Source organism: Melopsittacus undulatus, chromosome 3 (genome assembly GCF_012275295.1).
Source record: "Melopsittacus undulatus isolate bMelUnd1 chromosome 3, bMelUnd1.mat.Z, whole genome shotgun sequence".
In the NCBI taxonomy this organism is placed as follows: domain Eukaryota; kingdom Metazoa; phylum Chordata; class Aves; order Psittaciformes; family Psittaculidae; genus Melopsittacus; species Melopsittacus undulatus.
The window spans coordinates 12513917-12535009 of NC_047529.1; the positions used below are offsets into that span (position 1 = coordinate 12513917).

At 42.7% G+C, this 21093-nt stretch overlaps 1 protein-coding gene across 1 annotated transcript; it reads right to left on the bottom strand.

Annotated features, from left to right (window-relative positions):
* Nucleotides 1-1620: 1620 nt before the first annotated feature.
* DHX57 (DExH-box helicase 57) lies at nt 1621-20700 on the bottom strand. Its single transcript, XM_034061176.1, has 24 exons — nt 20654-20700; nt 19060-19265; nt 18245-18394; nt 17795-17965; nt 16279-17084; nt 14676-14863; nt 14412-14533; nt 13982-14177; nt 12975-13099; nt 11703-11836; nt 10991-11045; nt 10006-10208; nt 8886-9002; nt 8436-8532; nt 6995-7168; nt 6524-6724; nt 5665-5941; nt 4451-4546; nt 4270-4353; nt 3997-4134; nt 3142-3216; nt 2564-2698; nt 1970-2170; nt 1621-1880 (listed from the first exon to the last, which is right to left on the bottom strand). The coding sequence occupies exons 2-24, from the start codon at nt 19254-19256 to the stop codon at nt 1737-1739; spliced, it is 4086 nt and encodes a 1361-aa protein (XP_033917067.1). The 5' UTR covers nt 19257-19265; nt 20654-20700; the 3' UTR covers nt 1621-1736.
* Nucleotides 20701-21093: the final 393 nt, after the last annotated feature.

A 21093-nucleotide genomic window follows, 5' to 3' on the forward strand; every position in this document is an offset into this window, starting at 1 on the left:
GATGGGAAGTGGTGAATGGATTCCTTGATTTGCTTTGCTTGCACAAGTGGATTTTGCTTTACCTGTTAGTTAAGCTGGTTTTATCTTTACTATTTCTCTCTATCCCACTGCAGGGGTGGACTGCAGCTGTGCATTGCTTAGTTGCTAGCGGGGTTAAACCACAACAGCAGTTCAGTGTATCTGCAGAGACCATTCTGCTGCCTTGGTTTGTTGGGTCTTGGTACTGCTGTATTCCACACACAAGGGTGTGTTGCTGTGAAACTGCTTCTACAAGTAAGTGTACTTTCTGAAAAATCACATTAGTCTTGCAAGGATGTGCTTCCCTCTGTGCGCATCATGCCTCAGCCTGGAGGCTATTTCTAGGCAGGGCTGGTGGTAGAGACAGCATTTACTCTGGCTTTACTATTACAGATGATAGCAAAGTTATTTCGCTTAAGGCACTTGCTATAATTTGCAATTGCTAGTACATCAGGCAGCTCAGCTGTAGCAATGCTCAGCGCTGGAACTGAAGTAATATTACTCCTGCATCATTTTGCTACTCTTCTGTAGCAGTCCAATCCCCAGAGTAGGAGTTTGGCTAAAAGTTTCCAAAAGTGGGACTTTCTTCCAGCCCTGCAGGCTGGCAGAAGTACTACCAGCTACCAGAGGAGGTTAACGGTAACCATCCATCCACCCCAGGATCCATTTTTAGTGCACTACAGCAGTCACAGAATCACAGAATAGTTTGGGTTGGAAGGGACCTTAAAGCTCATCCAATTCCAACCCCTCTGCCACAGGCACGGACACCTTCCACTAGTTGCTCCAAGCCCCATCCAGCCTGGCCTTGAACACTGCCAGGGATGGGGCAGCCACAGTTTCTCTGGGCACTCTTGTGCCAAGGCCTCAGCACCTTCACAAAGAATTTCCGAGTATCTCAGCTAAATCTCCCCTCTGTCAGTTTAAAGCCATTTCCCCTTGTCCTGTCACTACCTGTCCTTGTAAAAAGCCCCTCTGCCAGCTTTTTTTGTCAGCCCTTTAGGTATTGGAAGACTTTGTCATAGCACAGGGTAAAACTGGAGAAGCCTGGCTGCCAGGGGAAACCTCCACTCTCCTGCAACTTTACACTAACTAGAACAGCCTGCATGGATCCAACATGTTACTCCAACTTAGCCGGTACAGCCTCCTCACCAGGGGATGTTCTCTAAACCTATTTCAGAACCCCCTGACATGAATCAAAATGTGCTCACCTTTTTGAGGGCATTGGCTTGAACCATAAGCAGCTCCATCTCTGGTCAGCTATGACTGACTAACTCAGTAAAGTCTTGGCCAAAATGCAGAAGTGAGTTTAAACTCAATTTGGGAGCAGCTTATGATCTCACAGGCTGCCTCCAGACATCACTAGTACAAAAAAGCAGGTAGGTAGGAGGTATTTTTGTGCCCAGAAAACACTACTGCCAGTGTATGGCCTCATGAAAAAACACTTCCTTAGCTGGCAGCTTCTCCTCCTCTTGGGAGATTTGCCATTTTCCCATGTCCCAGTGTGTAGTGTAACAAACCTTACTTTCAACAAGAGAGCTCTCTGTAAGCAAAGAAACCAACCAAAAAAGAAATCCAAAACCTGTCAATAATACAGGCACCAACTTGGTCTTCCAGAGATCCGTGCCATTTTTTGGGATGACAAATACATCAAGACACTGATGTTAGTTGGTCCATTCTCACACAGTAGCAAACAGTGAGTACAGAAACCTGTTCTCACATTACTGTGTGGTCACAAGCTTTACAATCATACTGATGATCCGAGATCCACGGGGGCACATGCATAAGTCCATGCTTGGAGTCTTGATTTTATCCTGCAGCAGCTGGTCTAGTTCACAGCGCAGCTCTTTCACCAGCTCAGCCACCTATGGTAAAACACAGAGGTGCATCTCCTGCATTCCACACACAAGCAGAGATCTGCAGCACTCCCAGGATTATCCCTCCTTTTCCTTACCTGGTGAGAGGCAGCCACAAACCGTATCCATCCATCGTCAAGAGATATGACAAATTCTCCCTTCTGCAGCTGCATGTGGACCTGCCCACCTCCGAGGAGGACCAGTGGGTACACTGACACCATGCTGCAGTCTCGAATGAACACGCGGCTGGTCTTGATCTTCTCATGATACACAAGGTAGGGGCTTTCAAAGTGCCTAGTCTGGAACACATACACCACATCCTCATTACAGTGCCACATCTCTTCCTACCTGCTCAGACAAATATAGGCGTGCCTGCCTCTTCTATGGCTGCAAAGAACAGCAAATGCGCTTAAAATGCACCTTGAGTCTGACCCGTAAAAGCTGCCCGTAACTGTTAGTTATCCCTTGCTCCATCCCGCTTTGCAGTGAGCATGTGAGAAATCAGCTAATTCATCACTGTTGCCTCAAGGCCCCAAGTTCTCCGTTTCATGTTAAGGACATTTTCATGGGCGCCTTTGTTATGCTCTTTCAAAGCAAAAGTGATAACAGTTCAAAGCCTTTATAACCCAAATATGTGGTTAATGATTAAAACCCCACTTTCAGCTTTGCAGACAAAAAAAAAGAACCCTGACCTGATAATTCACAGATGAAGGATGAATGTGAACGTAACCATCATTTTTGGTAACAAACTTCAGCTCTTCTGCTTTAGGCTGCAATTTGACCACTCCTGCACTGGTCTTCTGGTATTTGCCCTCTGGCTTTTTCACCTGTATGGTCAGAAAAAAGTTGTAAAAATCTGCTTTATCAGAAAACATTTTTAACTTATGTTTGCATTTTATCAATGAAATTCTCAAATAGTAACATGTCAAGTCACTAGAGAGAGATACTGCACTCCAGGTGCTGTCTAACCCCGAGTGTATTTTCATTTGTAACCTCAGCTTTCTAAAGCTGAGGTTACAAAGCTGTAATTTAAAATAGCTTCTTAAGAACTTTTGCTGTTGGCTCCTGTGTGACACTAAAATCAGCCTGTAGGAACAGCAGCAGTCTCAAGCAATACAAACTGGAGCTCAGCTGCCTGGCTCTAACACTGTGAGCAGCAAGCTTTGGCAACCTAAGCCAGGCTAGAGGCTGCCACAACCAGCCCAGACTGAAAGCAGGCTGTGAGGATATGCTAGACAGAAAAAGGGAAAATGAGAAAGCATTCTTTTACCTGCACAACATTGGGATACAGTGCGGCACACAGCATAGCCGAGATCAGCTTGATGTTCTCTGCATTTGAATTTGCCTGTGAAATTAATGTATGCATTAGGTATTCTACAGGTTAAGTCTATGAAGGTAAAGCCCTGTTTCTGGCATGACTGAATTCCTGAAAGGGGTTTCCTTTTGTAGTTGCAGCGCTGTCCTTTGTAGGGGAGGACTAATTATTGCCCTGAGGTTTCGGCCTAACCTGGCCTTCATTCCCCCCAGTATCAATCAAGCAAATTGGCCACCAACTGTCAATTCCAGACATTAGGGAATAACATCTGGCTACAAAGCAGCTTGTCCCCAAGAGAAAGCAAGCGTAAGTTATCCCAATGCACAGTAAGACTCTAGAACTACCAAACCAGTATCACCTCATCACATAGCCCCAGGAGATCTCCAGCTCCAGACATACTGCTTTCTGAAGATTGCCTGCAAGGCTGAATTATCTCCCTGCCTGCTCTGTAAGGTAATTTTGTTCCCAAAATAAGATTGTTAATAATCCCAACACTGGGGCCAGGTCATGAGTCATACATGCCTTTGCACCACTTGCTCATTTCTAACATGTCAAGTCAGCAGCGCTCACTGTCTAAAAGGAGCAAGTTTCATCTCACTTCCACATCTGGGCCTGTTCTTTCTGTGCACATAAGGCCTCATGCAATGGAGTCTAATGCCAGCATGTGTGATGTATAGGGAGGAAGAATGGAGCAGACAGATAGGAGATGGCTATTGCCAGTGTGGGATTACAAAGTCGAGCCCACCTGGAACCTGGGTCAAATGAAATACAGCAACATTTGTTTTGGAGCACTGAAATGCTGGGAATTACCTCTTCCCCTGTAGCATCCAACACACCATCACCTTCTTGGGACCACTTCTTCTCAATGTCCCTGGCTCTTAATCCCTCCTTCACAAACCCAATGTCAGAAAGCAGTTCGGTGAATTGCCGTTTCAGACTGGCAATTTCCTACAGACAGACAAAGGGCTGTGACTGATAGGTGCCATACACAGAGAGAAGAGTCTTCACCACTTGCTTATGTTTGTCACTAGGGCTCTGCCAGTGTTGCAAGCAGCCTCTGTGCAAGGCCACAAAAACACTTACCTGAAGAACTCTTCCTGACAAAAAGTTCTCCCTGCAGTAGTTGTAGCTTGCCTGAGAACCCTCTCTGATACTCAAACGCCACCCCTAATTGAGAGGATGGGATGAGGTCAGTAATAAAATATTTCAGCTTGAATTTCAAGCACATCAGAAGACTCAGAAAGCACACTGAATTTTAGCTCACCTTATAGGCCTGGAGAAGAGCCAGGTAGTCACTATTTCCTACTGCAAACTCCAGCTTCTTTTTGTTTGCTTCTTCCCTTTTATCCCATGGTGACACCTAGATGAGCAGTAACAGATTGTGTTTTTCATGCCTAGACAGTCTATTGCAAGAGCTGCATGTCACAAACCTTGGTATTTTACAGCAGCTCATAGGTCAGAAAGCAGGCTTTCTCCACGGATAACAGGAAACACGAGGCATTCAAAAATGCCTAGACAACAGCAGAGCACCTAAGCCTATTGTCCTATGTAACCACAAGAGACCCAAAGGTAAACTTGCAATTAATGAGCTCACAGAAAATACTTCATTTTGAGCAGACCTCTCTGCAGTTGCAAAATATGCCAACATCCATAAAAAACACCATCTGACAAATCTCAGCAAGTTAATGGAGCTGAAGTTAAAATCAAAATGCTTATAATACAGAAGAGGAAATAAAGTCCAAAATCCACTTGGGTCTGAGAGAGAGAAAGCAACAGTAACTCAGGACACCAAAAAAAGCTGAATTTAAGTTATTCTATAACAGCATATAGATGTAGCACTTGAAGTCAAAATGCTGCAGAAAATGCTCAAAAAACATATGGAAAACAATATGCAATTAAATAACTAGAACAATCTATTTCCAATTCTCTCGCAATTATCCTCAGTACAAACTATTTGCACTGCTAACGACAGCAATCAAAACTTCAAGAAAGCCTGACTTTCCATGCAAGTTTGCACACTGCAGTAGAGGATTAACAGTACTAAGTGCAGCAGCTGATTTAAAAAGCCAAGGTGAAAGTGAACACAAACTGAGATTTGCTTCACAGCTCAAACATCAACTTCATCATTAGCACCATTTCATTACTATTTCTAACTGCTTCTTACATTACCATTCATTTACAATTTTTACACCAAACTTGGACAAAATGGGCTGGCTGTACTTCTTAATTCAAGTTAAAACTAATGTCCACTCTGTTTCTACTGTGCACTCATAAACAACATTCTTGCTGCTGCATAGTTTTGGTCTTCTGCTTTTAACTGGACTTTTTTAATGAACACTGTATTAACATACAAACAATGTAAGCTAAAAAGGAGAACTAAAATACTCAAGTGTAGAATACTGCAAGTTACAAAAGTGTTTTGCTGCTGTATGAAAACGCACTGCTTTCAAAGTGGAATACATGGTTAAGCATACTTACAAAAGGTGACTTAAAGGCCAGACTGGCTGCTATAGTCAGTGCGGGATCCAGGCAGCGGAAAATGGTGCCAAACAGCATCAGCTTGCCAATCCTGACATCAACAGGCAGAGAAGCCAAGTGATATCCCAGAGGGGTGAGCTTTTCATCTGGAGTTAATGCTCCCAAGTCTTGTAGTCGCAGCTTTGATGCTTGCAAAGACTCAGTTCTAGGTGGCTCAATCAGTCGTGATAAAACAGAGTGAAGACTCTGTGCAGAAAACATCTCTAGTATCTTAATTCTTAAAGAAAGAAAAATGAAGCAGCTTAGATCCATATACTAGGGAATTTGTTTAATTTTCTTTTTGTACAAAGGGATGCCCAGTGGGTAGCAGGAATAGGAGGACCCATTCATATAGCATTTGCGTGATAGTGGTGCTTGATCCAGATTATGGCTTTACTGCACTACACTGCACAGAAAGACCACAGGAGGTTTTAGAGCATAAGGGGACAAGCGTCTGCTGTGGGTCTGGAGTACAAGAATGCAACTCTCTTCTCCGGTGATGAGAGATCCAAGAGACATGTCTTTTTCCTATCAGATGAGCACTAAGGAATGTGAAGAAGGACAGGGAGAACTGGTGGACACTGTGATTAGAGGGGGAGCTCTGGAGCCAGAGGCAATGTGATAGTAAGATCGAAGCAACCAAAGTGCTATCTTACTTGATAGTAAGGTCAAAGAGCCTTAAATCTCCAGAGCAGTTTCTTTGTTTCATGATATAAGAAAACAATGAGGAAACTAAGCATGTTGGTAACAGTATTCCAGGTGCTCCCTGCAGTGGAGGAAGGACATTCTGCACTTAGGCAGTACAGGAACAACAGCTCACCTTAGACAAAGCTGTTCCAAAGGAACTCTTTGTATTTCTGGCAACTGCTCTTTTATAAGCTGATGGTTATAGTGATGGCTACTGAAAAGATGAAAGCAGACACCTGAGGCTACACGGCCTGCTCGCCCTTTCCTTTGCAGAGCATTGGCCTTCGACACGAATGTGTCTTCCAGACTTTCCATTCCTTTGCTTGGGTCATACCTACAGGAGAGCAAGAAATACACTTACAGTCATGACTGCAGAGTAGACAGGATGGAGGTCAAACAGGCAGATGTTGCCAACTTCTGTATGGACAAAATTCCCACCCCTGTGGTTGGATCTCAGTCTAGACTGGATTCCTCCCCTTGCAGAAGCTTTCTGAAAATGAAGTTCCTTCAAGTTTTCCCCAGCTCTTTGGAAAGCTAAAGTATGTAGCTCAAGGCATAGAGCAGTTTCCCAGATCACAAAGCCCTGAGGAATAAATCCCAGTACCTTTTCTCTTTCATTTTTCCAGAATCAATCACATAGACCACATCATCAATGGTGACAGATGTTTCAGCAATGTTTGTAGAGATGATGATTTTGATAACTCCTGCGGGAAGCCTGAGGAACACAGACTGCTGTTCTTCACTAGACAGTGAAGAATGAAGTGGATAAACAACACACCTGGAAGGAGAATACAACAGCATGCTCAGTGCATCTCCAGCCTTTTCTCTGTTGGGAACAATCTACCTGCACACACTTTTGCTTCACTAGTGCTAGACACTGCCCACAGCCTTTTAAAGCAATATAAAACCACCAGACCACTTTGACATAAGACACAGAATCATAGAATCATTTAGGTTTGAAAAGATCCTTAAGATCATCGAGTCTAACCATAACTGAACACTTGCAAGTCTACCACTAAACCATGCCCCAGGGATAGTGACTCAACCACTTCCCTGGGCAGCCGGTTCCAGTGCTTGATAACCCTTTGGTGAAGAATTTTTTCCTAATATCCAATCTAAAACTCCCCTGGTACAACTTGAGGCATTTTCCTCTCATCCTATTGCTCGTTACCTGGGAGAAGAAACTGACCCTCACCTTGCTCCATCCTCCTCTTGGGTAGTTGTAGAGATATGGTTTTGCCTCAGCCTCATTTTCTGCAGACCAAACAACCCCAGTTCCCTCAGCTGCTCCTTGTAAGACTTGTGCTCCAGACCCTTCACCAGCTTTGTTGCCCTTCTCTGGATCTGCTCCAACACCTCAATGTCTTCCTTGTAGTAAGGGGCTCAAAACTGAACACAGTATTTGAGGTGCAGCTTCACCAGTGCTGAGTACAGGGGGATGATCATTGCCCTGAACCCACTGGCCACACTATTGCTGATACATATTCCTAGAACGGGTGAATTTTACAGAAGACACAGGTCTCAGAATAGAGCTGAGCAAAAATTCTGCCTCTTTAGAAGAGTCTAGAATCTGCCATTGAAAATGCTGGACTGGAAGAACTCACTCCAGCTAACCTTGCCATGACGTGTGTAAAAACTGTTCAGTCAAAGAGATCCAATTGCATCTCCATGTAACAATCTACTCTAAAATACAACTACAACTGAATGTCTCAGAAAACATCCTGAAACAGAACAAGGACTGAGGTGACGAAGTTTTCAACAGTCCACTGGATCATGCAGAGTACAAAATAGAGAACACCCATCATGAGGATCTCTGAGAATTTCAACAACTAACCTGTCTGAGTTGAGGAGAATAAAACAAAAAGAGGAAGCCAATAAGACAGTAGAAAAGGAATTACCCTAACTCAAGTCAAAACCTTCATATCACAAGCTGTCTTACACATTGAATAACCTTTATTTAACCCTGCATAAAGGCAGAATTTGTGCAGGAAGCTACTCTTTATTTATGGGAAAAGACCAATAGTTCTGGCCCTTTTCTGCCTTACCTCTTGCTGTGCCTGTTATTAAAAAGAGCATTAGACTGGAGCTGCTCATAAAGCATCTTGATTTCTGCTAGACCAGGCAAAAATATCAACACAGCACCTATATATGTAGATTAAAATAAAAAGCAATTTAAAAATCACTCAACAGAAAGGACAGCAGGATATTTTATCAGTGTGCAGAAGGCCCATTGCTCTGGTTCGTAATTATTTTACCAAAGAAAACATGCAGGCTGCAACAGTCCCTCACCAAAGACATTCCAAAGCAGACAATTCTCACCTTCCCCATACGATGTATAATAATGGCTTTGTTACTCAGTTAGAACTTTCTCCCCCTACCCTTCCAAAATAGTAACTACAGAAACTCTGCAGTCAAAACATTAGCTTTGGGCTGCCTGTAAGTGCACAGCCTCCATGAACCTACTTTTGTTTATCTGTCAAGGACAAGGAGATTACCTGGGGGGTATGAATGTCTGCCAGCAACTATCCATTCCAACAAGGCTTCAATTAATTCCAAATTAACTTTGTCCAAGTCCATGACAGACATTGTTTTCAACACAGTTTTGTTAACCCCTGGGGACAAAGAAATAAAACACACAGTAAGTCCATCTCTTATAAAAACATCTGTTGGATGTTTTGATGCATTGAACCAGTGTGGCTGCACAACCAACCACACCTTGGTTTAAACAGCATCTGGCTTAGATCAGAAGAGGTAGCTCCAGAAGTGACTCAATGTGTCACATTCCCCCTTCCATTGCTCTCCTCTGTTTCAGCTCTACCCTTTCCTTCATATGCCTTACTGGGGATTAAATCTGCCCTGTGCACAGCCTAGACCAGGATTCATCTACTAGCAGAATGACATGCACATATGCTAGTGATAAGAACAGCCAAAAGCTTTCATACGGCCTCTTACAGACACCTCCAGGACTAAGTGCTCAAGCTCTCTCTTCTCTCTTCCAATGTTTCTTACATGATATCAAAAAGACACACAGATTCCCTTATTCTTCCTGTCTAGCAGGAATCTGAAGTTTTTAAGCAATGGCTCTCACTCAGCACCACTGCGGAGCACAACATAAGGGAGGAAACTCTTCAGGACTAAGCACATGGAGAATTTTGATGATGACAGAGTGGGAAGTTAATGGAAAAGTCTGCCCCTTATTAGGCCACTCAGAGTGACTGAATCTCCCAAGCAAGGCATGACATGCTGTGCTTTAAGTAAAGCTGCTCCAGCAAGAACAGATACAGAGAAAGAAAGTAGAATTAACAATGCATCTGAAAAGGGGTGGGAACAGATAATAACTGAAAACTGTCAATTTTCAGATGCTGAGGTCTGTTTTCAGCCAAGATGTTTGTTCCAGTTTGAGAGAACAATGGATTCTCTATTTCTTCTTTTTTCTTTCATTTTTTGGCAAGCAGGAGGTTTCTGATCTCATCTAGAAGTAGTGACCTGCTTCATTTCACAACTACAAGACTCTGAATTAGATATATGCATTCAACATACAATATTATATGGTAACATACCATGTTGGCTGGCAAATATTATATGCCAATTTATTAGATTTAGGAAGGAGCTCACCTTTATATCGTATAAGGAGCTGCTTCAGAGTTAATTTTTGGTCTGGGTCTGAATCTCTGACAACCGTGTCAGTGCTTTCCAGCATGCCAGCACGTCTCAGGTCCTCCTCTACTTCTTCATATGCAGTTCTTTTGTGTCTTGCATTCTGTTTGTTTTCTTGCTTTGTCTTGCGCCTGTAGGGACTACTGTCCTCTAAAACATACCTGAACAGCAGAAGAACACTCAGTGCCTTGGAAAGAAGCCTGTCTCCTCCAAATAACTTGCTAGAGAGACAGGATATCAGAAGTATTTAGATATAAATCTGAGGGACTGAGGGGAACTTTGTTTAAGTGGGTTGCAAAACCACAGACAGTATCAAGGTCAAGTGTCCTTCCATACTAGCATGTTAGTAAAAATTGTGATGCACAAGACTAGGACTGGAAACTTGATCTTAACTGAATAACTCAGAGCAAGAATTTGCAAGTAACTTACAATAGTTGATCAATTTACCCTCTGAGGAACATCTGAGCTGCTGTGATTCTCCAGTAACTATACAAGAGTATAGTAACTATAAAAGGTGAGAGGAATCTGGATCCCAAGAAGCAAGGTAGGGCTTACAAAAATGAATTGTTTGGTACCCTGCATTTGTCACCTTCAGTGCTGAAATCTACCTTCAAATTTCTTTTGCTTGCCAGCGCCTAACCACCAGTGAAACAAGTAAAGCACAAGCACTGACAAACTCTCCATGGCAAAGCTCACCCACTCTTGAGTATTTATGTCGTATCTAATGCAGAAAGGCCTGTCTCAGCATCATGAGATCCTAGATCCCACTGCAGTATAAGTATGGTTTAAAATCAGTGCTTTAGTACAATTCTAGAACTGCAGGTGATGGGGGAGTTTTGAGGGAAATTGATTTTTAAATCTATGCACAGAACTGCTGCATTCACAAGGTCAACAGTGCAGCCCCAAAAGCCAAAGACATCTGAGATTTTTAGCGTCTTCATACCTTGTCATTGCAATCACATCCTCCAGGAAAAACTGATCCACAGGAAACGTTCGTCCTAAAAGGAAAGAGAATAAATCTACATGCTGCACAACACACAGAAAAGAGGAAAATGACTGAAGGTGGTTATAATTTCAGATGGGTTATTATGTCATACACTGGCTTCACAGCTCTCATCTATACTGCACTCTTCAACACAGTTTCTGTCTGGGACAAACAGTGGATGTTTTTCAAGCATGGTTTGGTAACATGCACTTACACAGAGAAGAGCTAACAGACTTAAGGGAATACAGCCATGAGGTTACATGCTTCTGTCATGGTCCATGTAATAACTTCACAATTTAAAAGGCATATTTGGCTAAATGTGTACCCATCCAGCTGGATCCTCCCACTCCTTGACAACTTTTTCACAAGAGTCTTCAGCTGTGGTGAAACTAGTTCAGGGAACCACATCATGCATGCTGTGTCATTTTTGTCTTTTGGAAGGCAAATTCTGCTGGTGTAGAGACAGCACAAAAAAGGCTCTTTTTCCAAGTCTTCTCTCGCTTAAATCTCATTGGTCTTTCTTTATAGTCTACTGTATAAATCCTGACCTTGCCACTTTGCAGACTAGCCCCTTGTACTTGAATTGAGAAACACTTCAGAGGTAGAAATACTGAAAACAAACTCTTAAAACAATGAATATGACAAGATAGTAAAAATGAATAGTTTTCACCTGGTATGTTAATAATTGGGCAGGAGTGAAAGTATTGAGAGAAAAGCTCTGCATTCACAGTGGCGCTCATTAGTATAATGCGCAGGTCTGGCCTCTGAACCATTATATCTTTCAAAACCAGCAGCAAGAAGTCACTGCAGAAAACAAGTAAAAAGACGTTTGAATTTCTTCAGTGTTAACTTTCAGAGTCTCTTTTTTTCTCCCCATTCCGTCCACCTTCCTTTTCAATAGCACAGAAATACCATCACAGAAGCAAAAGCTGCTCAGAATGGCCAGAGGCTAATCATGTAATAAATTAATGGAAGGCACTGCTTATTCTTTGGTTGTTCCTTACTAGAGTGTCAGGATTACTTGGCAAATTCATTTAAGCAACAAAGAGCTTTGGCTACCTTATAAATTAATTACACTAATGGCAAGACAAGAATATTAGGTAACAAATTAACTCAAAGTAATGAGTCCTTTTTGCTCCTCTTCCTTACTGGAAGAGTTATTCAAACTTCTTCCTGCTCATTGCATTCTTCCATACAGATTTAGAGCTTTCGTGGCATGCCTACAAAACCGATTTCAGATGAAAAGAAAGAAGAATCCTTGAGAAATATAAGCCCTTTATAGGCTAAAATATAATATGAGCTATAGAATAACAGGTCACAGAGAACGCATCCTGAAACCTACCACGCTGCAATGTTTCACAAGGAAAACATCAAATAAAAGGATCCTTGCCACTTACTTTACAGGGATACTGACAGACATTATCTTTTGCCTAGCATCAGCAGATAAGTGGGGTAAAACTGTAGGAGGCTGGAGCAGACTGTCTAGAACCAGTAATATCTATAGACTAGAAGGAAATGTGAGCACTTATCCCTTGCAGGTGCTCTGCTGAAGCCTGCATCAGGAAAAGTGATTCTCAAAATGGCATATGAAGAATCAGGGTATTTGTTAAAAGCTCAAAGAGGGGAAGAATAAGAACATGACAACTGTGGTTAAAAAGTTATTTAACCCTCCAGTCCCATTCAAAACCTCTTTTCAACATCACTGCAATGTGATGGCAGACCAGATGCACAAAAATGTAAGAGATGTGCTTTCTTTTCAAGCTGCTGCAACACTATTTCCTACCGCCCAAAGACAAGAATCTAAAACCAGACTTCTTCCATCAGCCTACATTACTGCCACAGGATCAACAAGTCTGACTTCAGTTACTTGCACTTTATCAAAGTCACCTTTATCCTTCTGACTACGACCTTGATTTTGCCTATGGGATAAGAGATTGTTTACCTTTCTTCTGTTCTTTCATGAACTTCATCAACAATAACATGCGTGATTCCATGCAAAGTCAGATCACCTTCCAGCCTTCTCAACAGCACACCAGTAGTGCAGTACAAGAGTCTGGTAGCTGAGGACTTGAACAATAAGACAAAGGATTCAGTTGACTTTGTGCAACTTAACATAGCGCAAAGAGAACATGTGTTGCTGTTAAATATTCGGTTTCAGCTGAGTGTCAGGTTTGACAGAAAGAGAACAAATAATTCCTGCTGTATACAGGCTGAATTATTCTTCTTTTGTGATTAAAAGCTGAAAACACCTGCTTTTTAACCAAAGGGCACTGCTAACTATAAGGGGTAAAAAAAATCTGAGTTGTTTTTCCTGTGGAAGTTGCTTTCTGCTAAAAAACTTGAATCTCTGTTCCTAGAAAGATCTTTTCGATCTCTTTTGTAATATAGCCCATGTAAAAAGCAATCAGCTGTAACATAAACAAAATTTCACTTCCAAGACAGCAGTTTGAATTCAACCCCTCCTTCTGGCTTACCCAAGCTGCACCCTTTAATCCACTTGGGAGACAAAGAGAAATTAAGTCAGTAGTGGCAGTGTTCAAGGCCAGGTTGGACAGGGCCCTGGGCAACATGATCTAGGGTGAGGTGTCCCTGCTAATGGCAGGGGGGGTTGAAACTAGATGATCTTAAGGTCCTCTCCAACCCTAACCATTCTTTGATTCTATGATTCAGTAGCATTTCAAAGGACAGAATTACTATTCATGCTCTCAGACCCCTTTACCTGTCTCAACAGAAAGCAAAAAAATATAAGACATAGTACTTGACTCTTATTCTGTAAAGTAGACTGTGCAACTTGAGATGAAATAAAATAAAGATTTCATAATATAATATAAAATACAGCTGACACAGACTTACTGATCTCACTACAGGGCAGAGATTCTGTATGCTGAAGAAGCACTAAGCATGCTTTAATAAACTAAATGAAAAACAAGAAGCAATGCATATATATACCTTTACACTTTCCAGACGGATCTGATATCCAACAGTAAGTCCAACCCTTTCTGCTCTTTCTTTGGCTACACGTTCAGCCACAGAAATGGCAGAGATCCTGCGAGGCTGAGTGCAGATGATGTTTGCAACTCTGCTTGGAGATCCTTGCAATGAAGCATCCAAAATAAACTGAGGAATCTGAGTGGTTTTCCCACATCTGCAGGACAAAATCAGGGATTCATTAAAGAAACAAACAAAAAACTCTCACAAACCCAACACCTTCTACCCATGTTAATTTACATGCAGATGACTGCATCCACTTGAAATTTGCTTTGTTTCATTAGTGTCACCATCACATGTCAGGTAGGACTGCTGTATTCTAACCTTTCCGTGGATACATATTTCACATTCTTCTGTGTATGCTTCGATGCATCTGCAGTCACACTCTTACCCTGTCATGCCGCTCACAACAAGAACTTGGTGGCTCTTCAGCAAATCAAGAATGGTTTCTCTCTCTTGCCATGCAGGGAGCTTCTGTCTTTCATACAACATGGACTGGAAGTGCCTAGAAGACTGATGCACAAAACCAGATACAGCATGGCAGTAAGAACACCACTGGAGTGGAACAGAACCATTTGAAACAGCAGCCTGTGGCTTAGATATTCATTTATTTAAAGTAAATATGAAAACAGACACTTTGTTCTGTACATTATACCTTTTTCAGCCGAAATTGCGTGCAGAGTTTAACGTTTTCGTTATACAGAGACTTTGCCTGCACATCATACTTTTTGGAGAGCTTTTTCTTGAGGTGCACGTAACTCTCATTCTCCACAACAACTTGTTGAGGCTCACCTTCCTCTTCTTCTGCCACCTCTTCTTCCTGAGGCTCTGACACTGTTGAGGCTTGAGACAGAGAACGTACAGTTGGTTATTCTTGTTTCTAATAAAAAGGACCTCATCAGCACTGCAGAATAGAGACACATTCCAGGAACATTCTCAGCAAAGTACCTTAGCAGACTGGAGCTGAGGGTCTGCAGGCCTATTTTGACATGCATTTAGTTCAACACTACTAGAAAACCTCATCAAACCAGAACTTCTCCAGCTCCAACCCACTTGTCACTCCCCTTGCACCAAGCTGTGCTCTCCAACACCATGGTCTGTGTGGCCACATGGTGAATCAGACTGGTAACTGGTTTGCCTTCCTGAATGTTTTTCATGTGTCTCAGCTCCTCTCTCCTATTCACCGCACAACCACTTCTCTAGAGCACAAGACTGTGATGAAAACACCAGCTTAAATTAATTAAAAACTACACTATAACATTAATTGTTCAACCACTGCCAAGCACTTTTAAACCAAGACTGAGACTGGACCAGGTACTATGGTGCCTACTGCCTACCAGTTCAAGTGGGATTTGCTCAGACAGTAGGCCAGCCCTTAAAAGTGTTATGGCTACATTTATCTAAACAAAGTATTGTATAACATAAGGAAGATTATCTGGTATCTCTGATTTCTGGAACAAATTCTGAATTTCTGGAACAAAGCTGCCTTTCTGTGGAACTGTTAAGAAATTGAATAATTAGTTTTACTATAACAAAAACATAGGCTGTCACTGTTTAGGCTCTCTAAAATGTGATACAGTTGCTCTTGAAAACTATCTTGAAGAAAGCTTGCCTTAGATAAAACAGGCTTGGAATTGAGAGCCTGAAGGTCATCCATGCCATAGAGTTGCTGTAACCCTGCCATAAGTGACACAGTCCCAACTCTCCCCCTGTGAAATCAAAGTAGTTGCGCTTGTATGTGAAAAAGGGTGATACCTTCAGGCAGGTTCTGAAACCATTTCCAACACTTACTTAGCCTTAAATCCACTTTTACAGAATTATTTTTGAGGAGGGGTTGGTAATTTTAAGTAATTAAAAATAAAGGTTCTGAATTGATGAGTAGCAGATGCACCAAAGTTTGCAAACAACCTTCCCCATCTCCTTCCCAGCAAAATTCTCTGGTCAATTTTGGTAAACTTACACCAGGTCTCTCACTGGCTTTTCACTGATTGGGTGGGAATAGACATCGTTCACTCTGCCAACCCAAACTCATTAGCTCTATGCTCCTTTAACTCAGTTCTTGCAAGCAGCCAGAACTCTGCTGTAGCTTTATTATGGAAGAGACTTGCTGAGGCCCAGCAGATTATGGATCTGGCTCACCACGTGACCTTAATCTCCAGAAATAGATTTAGAACAGATGCCTGAACTAGGCTCACTGCCTTCTCTTTATCTTTTTGACTGTTGTTAACCCAGAAACATAAGAGGGATATTTGCTGTACCTTCAGACTTCCTATTCGAACTGGATGTACTCCTCGTCTGTAGCTTTACTGAAGGTTTAGCCAGCAGGGACACAGGAGGAACACTGTACTTGTGGTGAGTATTTTCAAGCAACTTGATAATTTCAGATTCATCTTCTAAGCAAGTCACTAAGGTGTACACCACTGGTTCACCAGACTCTGCAGCTATCAAGGCCTTTCCAAAGAGGAATTCAGCAATGTGTAAACGACAAGCAAGAGGTAGATTCTCATCGGTGGAATAAAATGCCACAAGAGGTGCCTGAAGTGGATACTTGTTTTCTTCAGGAAATCTTACTTCGAGTTCATATACAGGACCATCAACTCTGAGATGAGCATCATCTACAGAGTTCCTGGCTGGTTTTAGTGGGTGGTTTGGAGGGAATTCATGTCCAAATCTGCATTTTGAACCAAACCTGCAGCCTCCTTGGAGATAAAATTTACATATTTCCTTTGCAGTCAGCTTTGCTGTGTCCCTTGTACTATCACCCTTTCGTTTAGATTTGCTGAGCCTGTTTGCTAGGTACTCCAGTTCCAAACTAAAAGTCCAAACACGGTTTTGAATTCTCTCTACAAATTTTTCTCCACAGATTGACCGGAGGGCAAAAGCCTCTTCTCTTCTCTGCTCTAAACACTCTTCCTGACTGGCTTCAGCAGCTGTTGCAGAAACCTGCATTTTCTCTCCATATCTTTCTGTAAAGCACTGCAATAGCAAATACTCCAGTGATGCCCCAATATTACCATTGGAGGATCCCAGTACTGTCCTACAACGCTCACTGTCAAAACCATACCTGCAACAAAACAAGACAACGAGGCAATAAGTGAGTGACAAAGACTTGTATGAAGCAAAATAACCACAGATCTGATTAATTAGGCTTACAGTAATGAAGCATGTATGGCATGAGATACTATTACTACTAGTATTGGGAAAAAATAGACAAAAATATTTATACTATTTATACAGTGGCAGACAGTAATTTGGTGACTGAATGCTAGTCTGTTTTTTATAAGGTGAGAGATTAGTTTAGGTAGCAATTATTTCACACCTCAGAATGTAGCACATAACAATTACGAATTAGATTTCAGAGTTGAACTATATAAATTAAACTCTTCAGAATCGGCTGTCACACAGAAAACACTCTCAAAGCAAAAAATTGTTAATAAACGCTCACATCTGAGTAAACTGCATGGAGAACACTTACAAGGTTTTAAAACATACCCATAACAACAATGCTCCCTAAGCTTTCTCAATACCTGTTACATTGTCTTGGAGAAAGAACTGAAAACTATACTGAAAAAAAGGCTGGAGTGATTTATGTTCATAAAATCATTATTTTAAATTCACCTAGTGGAGGATTAAATTTGTAGGAGATGCAAGCTCATCAGTTCTGCACACAGAACTTCTCTGAAGTCAAGAAGAAGCCCAAGAACTAAGAGCTTATCGTATCAAGACTAGCAATTTATCTCTTCAGGATACAAATTATTCACTGAAAAGCATCACCTGGAGAGTTTGTGCACAGCAAATGAAGACACTTCACTTTCCACAATTTTGTGCTCAGCTGGCTCAGCAGATGACCTTGGTAGTGGGTCAGAAACTTCCCAACCTGTTGACCAGCACTGTTCATCATCAAGGTAATCCGGTTCATCATCATCTTCACCAGAACCAGCTACTCTGATAAAAGAGTTATCAAATTAAAACAGAACAAAATTATCCTGTTGAGTAGACACAAAGCTCTGCCACTGCCATTTTAAATTTTCCATTTAAATGGAGGATTCTGCTACCCCTTTCCCAGAATTAATATTGTAGAGAATAAAGCAGAGTCAAAACCACACTATGTGAGATCCATCTAAAAGTTAATGGAAAAAGAATACTGGTTTCATTTCTAACAGTGTGCCTGTTAAGGTGTTCTCATTTAAAAGAGCTAGAAGTAGTGCCTCCATTTCAACTAACTCTGATTCAGGAGCCAGCTCCTGCCCTTGAAGCTCTTGAAGAAGTTCTTTCACTCTTCTCTGATTCTCTGATGTCATGTGTATGGTCTGGAGAGGCATTTTTGCTTCAGATCTCTGTTTTGTTTGCCCTCTTCTGGCAGGTGCATTTGATCTAAAAATAAAATAGAACATAACAATGACTTATTTGTGTGGCTCAAATGTTCTTGACTGAATTGGTATGTGTTAGGACCCACTCCTGTAATTCAAAACAGGAAAACCAAAATAAGACAAGTCCATCACCTAAAGATTATTCATCTGGGTTCATTCTTACGTGACCACAATGTGTGTGTCTGTATCTGTGCACATACGCATGCATGTATGGATTTTATCCTGTGTCAAATTCAAAGTGATTTAATAAACATTTTGGTAGGTAAAGCTGTTCTCAGACTACGGTATAACCATGCACTTCCAAGCCAGATTGGTCAGAATACACTCAGGATACTAAATTAATTCTAAATTGCTTATTTTTCATGGCCCAGTTTCTGCTTTGTAATACACAGAAATTAACATCCTGTGTTTACTAGTGTTTTCTGATCAAAGATGTCCTGAAATCACTTTATGACCAAAGAAGAAAATCAGAAGTTCTAATCCTAAAAAATCCACTTTCCTAACTAAAAAAAAATCTAAATGTTAATCAAAAAGACATATAAAAACTACTTCATAGAGAAACAGCTTCATCACCCTTTCACTCTTCCATATATTCAAAGATGTCCAAAAAATCAGGCCCAAGGTGTCCCAAACACCTCTATGCCAAACTCTCAAAATTAACAGAAAGACCTGGACTCCAGTCTTGGTCCCTCGAAGAGACAAAAATCATCTCCATCATCCCAAATTCTGGTTGAACATTTCCTATTTCCACCAAACTGAGATTTGTTTGAATGGCTACTATTGCTTCCTCCTCTTCCTCCTCTTCCACTGCCTCCTCTCCCTCTTCCTCTGGTGGGCTTTCCTCTTTTTCTCCCTGCTGAACTCATATTCTCTTGCTGAGGGAAGAAAAAAAAAAAAAGCTCTTAGTTATGAATATGCTTTAGCATATTGCAAATGTCTGGGCACACAAATACTTACATATTTATTTTTTCAGTGTAACAAGAGAAGATACCCTCTCAACCCACAGTTAATATGCTGCATGTTGGTCTATTTGTATGCACCCAAAGCAAAGCACATTCTTCTAGAACACTGGTAAACAAGTTCTGTGGTTTTAAAAAACAGAAGCGATATTCTTCACAGTTGTTCAATCAAAAACTGCAGGATCTCTGGCAAAAGGATGGGCCCAACAGCAGTGCTGCTTAGCCTGGGAGCTCCAATTGTGCCACTCTGATGCAATATTTGTGGACATTGGAACACAAAGGACAAACCTCCAGGGGAACATTCACAGCAGAAAGCAGACACTTCTTGACTTGGGGAATTTGCAGGGCTGAGAGTAAAAGGTCAGAGGGGAGCTGAAGCCAAAGATACACTTTGCTTCCACATTAATTTGCTCCTCAGCCACCTCCTTCTGCAAGGAGCTGCCCAGAAGGCTGAACACTGGTTCTGTGGAACCTGGACCGGGGAAGTGTTTGGTGATGTGCCTTGGGAAACAGAAGCACTCCTCCCCTCACAGCAGGATTTTCATCAGCTCTGTTAAAAGCCTATTAGTATTAAGCAGCTACTGTCTGTGACAGAACAGACCAACACTAACACATGCCCCAGGATCATGCTCCTGTAAATGGAAAGCTATTGCAGGGACAGGACACTCTGGCTCAGGTTATTATCTCCATCTTTGCACCGGCACCTCCATAGACCGGACAAGAACTGATGTGGCCATGCAACAGTAATAGCCTAGATGAGGGCTTGGAGAGCAGCAACAGTTTGGGGCTTGGAAAGAAGCAACCCTCGCTTTTGTGGCAGTTCTCCCCACTGGAGCTTCACCAGGACTGGACAGGATTTAACAGACAGGCAGAGGCATAACTGAGCGAGGGCAAGAGGGTGAGCAGGGCAGAGACACAGACACCTGTAGCCGTCCCTGAGGACGGTGTCACTCGAGGTCTCGTTTCCTTCCTCTCCACACCCAGCCCGGAGCCCCGGCACAGAACAGCTCCCTCCCAGGGGCCACTTCCCTGCCAACTCCTCCAGCCCCTCCCGGCCACCCCCCCCATACACCTCATGGAGGTGTCCGGCCACCAGCACCCCCAAACCTCCGCCTGATCCCGCCCTTCCCTCACAGCAGCCTCCGCGTCCCCCACCTCTCCCCATGTTCCCCTCAGCCCCTTCTCACACACCCACCCGCGCACCCACTGTCTCCACCCCGCCCTCCACAGCGCCATTACGCGCACCCCGGGACCCGCCGCCCGCCATCCCCGAGGACACCGCTGACTCCCCCCTCCGCTCCCACCTCTCCGCTCCGCACCGGCCCGGCACAAGTTCCCCTGACCCGGAAGTTCTCGCCTTCCCCTTCCAGGTTTCCGGCCTCCCCTAGCAACCGCGGACACTTCCGCATGGCAACCAGTGCCCGCCGCCCCGCTCCTGTCACACGAGCGCGGCTGTAAAGAATCATAGAATCATAGACTAGTTAGGGTTGGAAAGGACCTTAAGATCATCCAGTTCCAACCCCCCTGCCATGGACAGGGACACCTCACACTAAACCATATCACCCAAGGCTCTGTCCAACCTGGCTTTGAACACTGCCAGGGATGGAGCATTCACAACCTCCCTGGGCAACCCATTCCAGTGCCTCACCACCCTAACAGTAACTCAAGCAGCACATTGATATTATGTGCGGTTTCGAGCTGCTGTATGTTTGAATGTGTGAACTTCAGCCACTGGTTGTAACAG